Source organism: Atractosteus spatula, chromosome 2 (assembly GCF_055471065.1).
Source record: "Atractosteus spatula isolate fAtrSpa1 chromosome 2, fAtrSpa1.hap1, whole genome shotgun sequence".
NCBI classification, from domain to species: Eukaryota; Metazoa; Chordata; class Actinopteri; order Semionotiformes; family Lepisosteidae; genus Atractosteus; species Atractosteus spatula.
In genome coordinates this window covers 64,402,732-64,412,421 of record NC_142707.1, presented here as the reverse complement: position 1 = coordinate 64,412,421, position 9,690 = coordinate 64,402,732, and the positions used below count along the sequence as shown (strand labels likewise).

Genomic DNA, 9,690 nt, shown 5'->3' with positions numbered 1-9,690 from the left:
CTCTCAAGCTGAAGCTACCATCATTAGATCATTTTTTTGGTTTATTGTAGAACAAAACAGATGAGTAATTAATAAGCAGCACTGTTGTTTATCATTTTTTAATGCATTTTCACTGATTACATGAATTGTGTAAGATGTATACACAAATACCGTGCTTGAATCCCATGTTTTTGTTGGTGAAAGGAGAGGGTCTCTCCTGCTATTCTTTTGTGATCTTTTGTTACCAGGGTAACTTCTTAATTCTAGAACAGTGCCTTTATGTATACTTACCCATACTCTCCAGATTAAAAATCAACATATTCAGACCAGCAGAATAATTTAATCGGTTTCACAAAAAAAAACATTTGTGTATCACCCAATAAGCTTTATGTTGCGAGATTTTATTTTTTCAATTGCCTACAAATACACATATGCAGGATATTCACAGACTAAGTCTAATATATTTTTTAAATCTCTTAATTAAAAAAAAACTTCAGAGATAATATTGTAGTATTGCAACCTATTAACCATAAGACATGCAGAACTTACAATGTATCTGCAAAAAGCAAAATTGAAAATATGCCAATTAAAAATTAACTTTAAATTAAAACAAAATCCACATCTTGTCACATAACTATACTTGTTTCATTTTTAGGAAAACAACTTGATGCTTAAAGTTGTTTTCTTTATCTTTTTAAGCTATAAAGATATAGCTTAAAGTAACTAGGCCAACTGTAGATTTAAATTCCAAAAGACCTTATTTTTAGAAACAGACCTGTCTATACCTCCAGTATGCAAAGAATACTGGAGAAAAAAAAACATCTTAACAGGTCAGTAACTTAATTTTATCGTGAACAAATAGTATTAGCTGTATGCAGATATTTCAGAGGAACACAAAATCAATGTTCAAATTCTGTTGGGAATTGCCCAGAATCCATTAGCAACCTTGACCAATAGGCCAGGGAAAGTAATAGCCAGTTGAATGTTTTATTACAGATATGCTAAACTTACTGAATGGGAAAGCTGAACCCATGCAATCACACATATGGCAAAGATTCAACTCGATCAAGGGTCAATTTAAAAATTAAACGTCTTGTCTTGGTTTAAAAAAAATATATTTTAAGAGTGTTCCTGTTCCCTTCTGAAGTCTGTGCAGTAGCGTTAATCAAGAGCTGAAAATTAATCAATTTGATGAGCTGAGAAAATTCACTTTCCTTATAATGAATGTAACATAAAAAGGAATATGATCTATACTCATCTATACTCATGATCTATACTTAATAAATGTCATGTGTACTTGTTAAATGTATGACATTAAGGGGACCACAATAGATGGGTGTTTTATGCAGAAAAAAACTCATTTTTCTTTCTTTAAATAGTTCTATATATCAGGTATTAATCTAAGTAGCCTGGAATAAAGGCATTATCCACTTGAATAACACAACACAGCTATAATAGTAGACAGAAGACGTTCCTGACAAAACACGTGGGATAGAAATATATATGTTATAAACCTGTGTTGCTTTATTAAGTAATTATTTTTTCAAATGTACTTGTTAGCAAATGTCTAATGGTTCGTTCTGGTATTAAGGTTTAGCATGGATACATTGTGCCTTAAACTGATGTCCAGAAAAATCCAAAACAAAGATCAGTTACCAGTCCAGTCTCAAGCTGTAAATACAATATAGAAAAGAAGGAGGTTTCATTTCTTAACCTTTAAGTCTCGGGACTGGCCAACAAGTGTTAGATCCTTAAAATAAAGATTTTAAGATTGATTAGAATCGGTGCGGGTACGTGAAGCACTGCATTTTGCAATGTAAAAAAATTAACAGACTTGGACAGCATTATTAATGCAGCTTGCTACACACTATGGTGACGGAAAGTTCACCAATCAAATTGCTTTATGCACGGAGGCGCAAAATTCAATTTATTAAAGGCATAGTACCCTACTTCACGTTAAAAAGGGGATTTAGAAAATCTAAAACTATCTAAATCTTATTTAAAACTCATAAGGAACAACATGCAGATTAATCTACTGAAATATGTAGCGCCGCATAAAAGACCATTTTGAAATTTGATATGTAAATATGAACCGTTGAGTTATCTTCTCAATAATTACAATTCTGTCAATTGAGAACAGAACCCGAAAACAGGAAAAAAATGCAGTAATTTTACATTTCAGAAAGAACATTTTGGGAAATGTTTTGGATAAAGCCTAATATATGAATATATAATATCTTTCCATAGTCGCCTCTAAGCTATAAAATAATGGTGCAAATAGACCGAGACTGAAGACCTCTAATTTTTAAATCACGCTGCCAGACGTTTACGCCCACCTTCCAGCACTGCCTTCTGTACTCCGCCCATCTGCATTCATCTTACCAGCGGTTAAACATTAATTTCCGCGTAAAATCTGATCATATAGTTAATAACTATAATAAAATACTTGGAAGCTGACAATTAACACATTAAGATCTATGAAGCTGTTCTTGTGAAAAATTTTAGAGGGAGAACCCCCTAGGGCGTTTCCGACACACATCCTTTTCCACTCCAAACCACTAATTTAAGAGTATACACAAACTGAAAGGACAGGTGACGGTTGGATGTAATCATTTATTAAAAGATGAGTCAAGAGATGGACACGTGGAATATTAAGCAACTAATATCCAGAACCGTTGGTCTACGTTTATGCTCATTGAAGCCAAATTCCAAATCATGCGTTTAATAACAGATTTCATTTTCTTCAGCGGTCCATTAAGTGCAATGAACACAATATTAAAGTAGTTCTCTTTATGAAAAACTAGGCAATCGAGTTAAAATAAATATTCCATTTTGTGGAACAACGAAATGCAATACTTTGCTCAGACCACCCACATGATTTACATGCCATATTAGGGAAAAGTGAAGTTAAAACTTCGTTTAAGGTTATCCTCAATGCAGAGACTTTGAAATCTGGTAAGAAACGGATCACAACACAACCACTTGCTATCAGTTCCAGCTGATTTATTTAATCAAGAGACAGACCTCAGCATCCAGAGATTATGGTGACAGTGCACGAGTCTGTTTCTCCCCGCCCCCCATCATTTGCTACAAAAATGCAGATGGTCTGTGTTAAGAGAATATATTGCACAAAAATGAAAAAAAAAACAAAAACTTTCAGTATGTGCCATAAAAAGGAAATAAAAAAAAAAATCCAGTTTCACACCTGCGATTTGGGGAGCCATCCACACATCACGAGTATGATATACATAAACTCCTAACTTTTCTATATTACAGTACATATACAGTCTTGAAACTAATAACAGTTCTGAGGTCTATACTTCCCCCAATTCATTTTTTTCTACAAATACTCAACGAACCTGATCTACAACTGTACAAAACCTAGCTTAAAATCACAAGGCATTTTGATGCAAGATTTTTTTTTTTTTTTACTTTTAATCCTTGAAACCAGGACTTGCTTGCATGCTAACCAAATGAAAAGGGAAGAAGTGCCTGAAACTCACTGACAACAGTAAGAATATTCCCTTTTAACTGTACAAAAATACGCCTGAAAATATCTTACTTTTCTTTTAAAAAGATGAGGTCTGTTATGTATCAAAATGTTACCTCCCATACCTGTAGTGTTGAGAGGTGTAGGCTGCTGTATATTCAAAACCAGGAGGTAAAAGGAACCGATTACAAAAAGAAACGTTTGCGGAATATAGAAATCACATAAAACCATTGTATTGGAAAGCAATTGACAGCGCCAGTTCACAGATTTGATTCGGATCAGTCCACAGTCTGCGTTTTCAGCTCCCTGCAGTTTCAAGAGGGTAAGATGCATAGAAGTGTTCATAGATTTCCCTTAGTGGTCCATTTTAGTTCAACAGTTTAATTGTAGACCCGCAGAAAAAATCCATAAAACCCTGTCACGCTGCCAGAAAGACGTCTGCAGACTTTTTTTTTGCAACCGTACCAGCTTCATAAGCATCTTTAATTCCTCAAACCTCACTTCGCCTCTTTTCTCCCCACCCCCCACCCCCAATTTAAACCACAGAAGAGGCAGGGTTGAGAAAGCCTTGGACAGCACATATAATTTTATTTCTCCCTCCCTGTTATTAGCTCGTGGATATTTTAGTAAGTGAACACCAAGTCTGAGAAGTTCGCCTCCAGCCAGTCCCCTGCTATCATTTCACTGAGCTCAGGGGTGCAATAGTCTGGGAATTCAAAGTGAGAGCCCAGGCTGCCCTCGCTAAAGGAGTCCAAATCTTTATCCACCAGGGAGAGAGAGAGATTTCCTGAATTTGGATTTCCCAGTTCCGATCCTTGAGCGTTAGGAGCAAAATTCAGGCTGAAATCGAAAAGCAGGTCATCCGCATCTTCGCTGGAGCTGGACGAAGTGGAAACCGACCTGGACGATGCTGGTGACATTGAAGCAGGGTATGTTGTGCTCTGCTTCGTTATATTTTTGAAATTGTAAAACAGTCTGTTCGGTGCTGCGTTTCTTACTTCGTCGTACATGCTAGCGCCTTCAGACTCTGCAGAAGAACTTAAGGTTGGACTGGCGGGGACTTTTGCTACACTGTACGGCCTCATCTGCTCCTCATCCTCCTGCTTTAATCTAACTTGCAAATCATCATCATATTCATCATCGTCGTCTTCATCCGTAAGCACACTCTTAACAGTCTTATTACCCTTTAGATTTGCAAAACCGTAGTCTTCACCATAATCATGATTTGATTTATTGCCGGTCTTGCTGGACTTTAGTTTAGTACATTTCTTACCCGAAGTCTTAGTAATTTTCACGTTGGCTTTCTCCGGTGACGGCGCGCTTGGCTTGGAAGAGGAGTCGAGCTTTGGTTTTTTCTTGGGTCTGTATTTGTAGTCTGGATAATCGGCCATGTGTTTTAGCCGAAGCCTCTCGGCTTCCCTGATGAAAGGGATCTTTTCACTGTCCTTTAGCATTTTCCATCGCTTTCCCAGTCTTTTGGAAATCTCTGCATTGTGCATGTCCGGAGACTGCTCCATGATCTTTCTCCTTTCGATTTTAGACCAGACCATGAAAGCATTCATCGGTCGCTTGATGTGACCAGTTGCCGTCTTGCACCAGTCTGGGTTCAGTGGGACTGGACTGCAAGCCATGAATTCGTTCTCTTCTGTGTCGGTAGCTTCTCTAGACATGCTACTTTCCGTTTCACTGTTCTCCGTTTGCTGCACCATTGTCCCCTTTTATATGTCCGTGAATACTGCAGAACCTGAACAGTCCACAGCCACTACTTTCCGCTTACTTCTCTGAAACATCCACTCCTGTTCCCCGTCTCTCTGGCTCTGCACACTCTTCCTAAAGTTGAAGGCTGCCTTCTTAACAAGTTATTAGCTTTTTCATGTCGGCTACGTCACCCACAATTATCCAATCGTGTCCTTCCCACTCCGCCCCACAGGATCTTGGAGTCCCTTAACCCTTTGTGGCTTTCCTCCCACAGTTTTCATTGGCGCCGAGAGCTGTCGGTGGGACGTGCTTGAAGTGTCCGGATCCATGCAGAGCCCGCCTGGCATCATGGCATTTTAAGCACATGGAGTTAGGGGAGAAGCATGATAAAGCGGCCGCTTTTCTTGTCATAAACGAAGACAGCGCCGGAAACACAGTAAAAGAAAATCCACATGTAGTACACCCCGCCTTGTCGAAATAGAATTATTTTTACTTTTATTTAAAACAAATTCACGGCGTCTAACATGCCACTCGCTGGATAGCTGGATATTGGTGACCCTCGACAGCTCTGGGAGCGAATGCTGAAGGTGGCGCTTGGACACTGCAGCCGCGGCCGTGTGCAGCTTTTGATTGAAATTATTTATATTGTGAAGACGTGGTGTTAACATTGATTTAATCTGAGATGATAAAAAAAACAAACGTTTTGTGTCTTTGTCCGGTACCAAAATGCATAACAGATTTTCCCCCCCCATTTCGTTTAAGGATTGGAAAGGAGTGGATGTAGAGCTGTATATGAAAATGGTTTGAAGCATTTTTTTTGCAGTTAGGAAACTGTTTTTACGCTGTAATTAAAAGTTAAAAGTCAGATGTTATTTCAACCGTAAAAAAAAAGAATTGTAAAGCCAGGTATTCATCATTTTTATTTCTTTTTTGTATTTTGACAGTGAAACGTGCTCGTGTTGGTTGAACGGATTTAAGGCAGACATCTAGCATATCACTGTACTGACCACTAATCTTGCACTTCAAGTGATCATTTATCATAATTGCGGTAGCGGCTTTCTGCTTTTATTGTCTCCGTCTATATGTTTTATATATGTAGGTATGACAGATTATAACCACTTAACTCATATCAAAAACCCTCGTGCTTGCTCGCTATATTGTGAGCAGCTAATTGTCTGGTACCACCTGGAATTTAAACGAAAACGTTGAAAATATCCCAGACAGCTCATGTTGGGGGAGTTTTGAAAGGCAATCCCATTTTACATGACTCACACTGATACACAGAGATGATACACTAGTCGGGTTCATATTTAGGACTAGGCTGACTGAAAACATGATTTACAGACCTTTCAGATCTTTGAATCTCGTGGTTTGTGCCCTTAAAGTTTTGAGAGGAGAAAAAAGACGTGGATTAGCAGCACAGAAGCTCCTGCTGAGTTTGCTGTGTCAAGAAGCGACATCCCTTCTGAAGCAGCACCTCCACCAAGCTTGGACGGCAGCCAGCGGTGCACTTGGTGTGTAGGCTCCTAATAAGGCTTCCTGTTTTTTGTCCCCTAGAGGGCAATCACCAACCTTTTTAAAATAACCCTCCCCCCACATTCACCTCCCAAACACACTACCAGGCAATGATGGCAGAGCTAGCACCTAAAATTTCCAACCCTTGTCTCCTGACTTCTAAGTGCTATCAACCCAAGCAGTCAGAGCACAAATGAAATTCTGTATCTTGACCACTGAATCAGAAACCAAATAAAATCGGAAATACTTTATCACAGTATACACCCTTTTCTCTTGCCTTCACACAAATGCAAGTTAAGCATATTAAGAAAATATAATTGAGTGCAGTATTTCAAAGCAATTATAATATAATCCTCTCTTTTTATTACCTCATCATCCCACTATTTTACATTTCTGCCTTGTCACTGACTAAATTTCTTTATTTTTTAAAGCACTAGTCATTTTTTTTCTATCCATCTATGAACTATATCGTTTTTAACTGATCATTTAGTAAGAAATGAGAAGTGTTTTGGGATGGCAATCTAGCACAGTGGTTAGTATTGCTGCTTTGTAGCATTGAGGCACTGGGTCCAATCCCAGATCTGGGGTGCTATATGTGTGGAGTTCGCATGTTCTCCCTGTGTTTGTGTGGGTTTCTTCCCATAGTATAAAGAAAAGCTTAATTGTCCCTGGTGTGAGTCTGTGTGTGCCCTGTGATGGACTGGTGTCCTGCCTGGGGTGTGTACTACCTTGCACCTGTAGCATGCTGGGATGGGCTCTGGCCCCCCTGGGACCCTGAATTGGAAAAGAAAATGGGTGGATGAAGTGTTTTTGTAACATTTAGTTAAACATAAAACTATGCATTACTTTTGCTTGAGTACGGGGAATGAGCATGTGCTTTCAGTTATGTAGTGCTTTGATTACATTTTGATGCTTACAGTAGAAAATCAGTCCATTTATTTCCAGTTAAAAATAACAGAAACTGCAAGTACATCAGTGAGCAAGGTACAAGATGTCTGATTATCAAATTTGCTTTTTTGTTTCAGACATTTGCTGGGGGCCTGTTTTAAACTCATTACCAAGCACTAGCATTACAAAAATATTGATATTATTTTTAATATTCCTAATACTGGTATTCCACTACAGTTGGGGTTTTGTGTGAGGTTTAACTGGCTTTTTTATTTTTTCAAGTATTTAGGATTTGTAGCATGACTACACATTATTATTGCACATTATTAGCTAAGGATAAGTTGCAGGCTTTAGTCAGAGGGCAACCATGAATCATTTGAGTGAGGTTCTATGCCATGTGTAATTGTAAGAATTTTATACCACCACGAAATGTCTTGTATCGGGACATTTTCAGTGTGGGATGCTGGGCACTGCTGGTCTTAAAATAACATGACTATTAAGCTTCCAAAAATATCCTTGCAAGATTTTCCTGAAGAACAGTTGTATAGACAATCAAGATAAAACAAGAAACATAATAGAATCAATTTTAGGAAAACACTACATTAATGAATTATGAATGAAATGGGCGCTATACAGTATAGAAAAAAAACTACTGGTTCTGCATATGCTTGATTTCCTATAACCTTAAAACATATGTTTCAGAAAAACATAATAATAATTTTAACCACATAATATTGTTTTACAAAGTGTTAATAGAACCATTTGTGTTACTACTAGTAGTGGAAGTATTATAAAAAGAAAATAGAAGAATAGGCCTCTAAAATGTATGCATGTGATAAGCATACCATTTAAAGGCAGTGGTGTGTTGCACAGTGTGAATGTTTTATGCAAAAAATAAATCAATGTTAGAGATTTCACAGAATATGAAAAGCCCACATGCTTATCTAGCATTGGATCAATATTAGCCCTGACTAGGGGCAATCTGATATTGAAAAATAAAAAAATTCAGCCAGTCTGAATAGACCTCAACCAGGTGTGCTTTGTTTTGAGTTCTATGTAAAAGATTTACAAAGAAATAAAAATCCTCAAGTTACTTGTGTGGCACTTTGAATAGCCATCATAAACAAAATCCTCAGTCTTTAGGCAGATTCTTGAATATCCTTTTTCTTTGTGTAAAATATTTCTTGCTGTGAATGGCACTGCACATGTAGCCTCTTGTGTCGATATTTGTATTCTGAGACCATATTGCATGGCTGTCTGTAAAAGTCAAGTGTTGTAGAAATGATTTCCATATTGCACTATATTGAACAAGATTTAGCTTAAAGACTTTAGGCCTATTTCTCTATTTAGCTTCACAGCTTTTGCTGTGATCCTCTTTTAATGAATGGGTGATAATAAGAAGCAAGAACAGCGAATACTGAAAGATGAATAATAAAAAAAAATAGAATAAAAAAGAAGCATTAGTTTGTAGGTAAATCTTTTATATATATTCTGTCTTTAAGAGTCTAAAAGCAGACTTTTAATTAAGTAATACAATTGTCAGTTTTCCAGCAGTTGTAATCACTTCAAAATGACATGGCATATATTCACGCAGGACTAATAGTTTTTAATACTGTATATAGAAGAATACTACTTGAAGGTCATCACTCCCTGGCATGAACCAAAGCCAAGTCTGTAAATATCTTCTCATAGTGAAAGTATGAAGATAGGGGTTTCATTTTAGACATTTAAACAAACAATTGAAATTGTTTTATTACACTTATAGTTTATTTTGAAAATGGGAAAAATGCAAGCAACTCGTTTTACATAGGTTCATTACCTTTTATCAGTAACTGATTACCCAGTAAGAAATACGAAGGGTTTTGTAAACATTTAGTAGAATATAAATCAGTGCATTACTGTTGCTTGGGTATGGCAAATGAGCATGCACTTTAAACTTGTGCAGTGCTTTGGTTACATTTTGATACATACATTTAAAAATCAGTTCATTTTCAGATTATTGTGTTTTAGAAGGACATTATTCAGTATATGGAGTGTCTTTGAGGTGAAAGGCAAAATGTATTCTCTTCTTTATTCTTGTTGATGTAACACTGCTAAAATGAATTAATTTGATGAATAAA

General features: G+C 37.1%; 1 protein-coding gene across 1 annotated transcript; it reads right to left on the bottom strand.

The window, feature by feature from the left end:
- Positions 1–2,575: 2,575 nt before the first annotated feature.
- On the bottom strand, positions 2,576–5,295 carry LOC148840062 (transcription factor SOX-11-like). Its single transcript, XM_088908205.1, has one exon. The coding sequence runs from the start codon at positions 5,176–5,178 to the stop codon at positions 4,093–4,095; it is 1,086 nt and encodes a 361-aa protein (XP_088764331.1). The 5' UTR covers positions 5,179–5,295; the 3' UTR covers positions 2,576–4,092.
- Between the last annotated feature and the right edge of the window lie 4,395 nt (positions 5,296–9,690).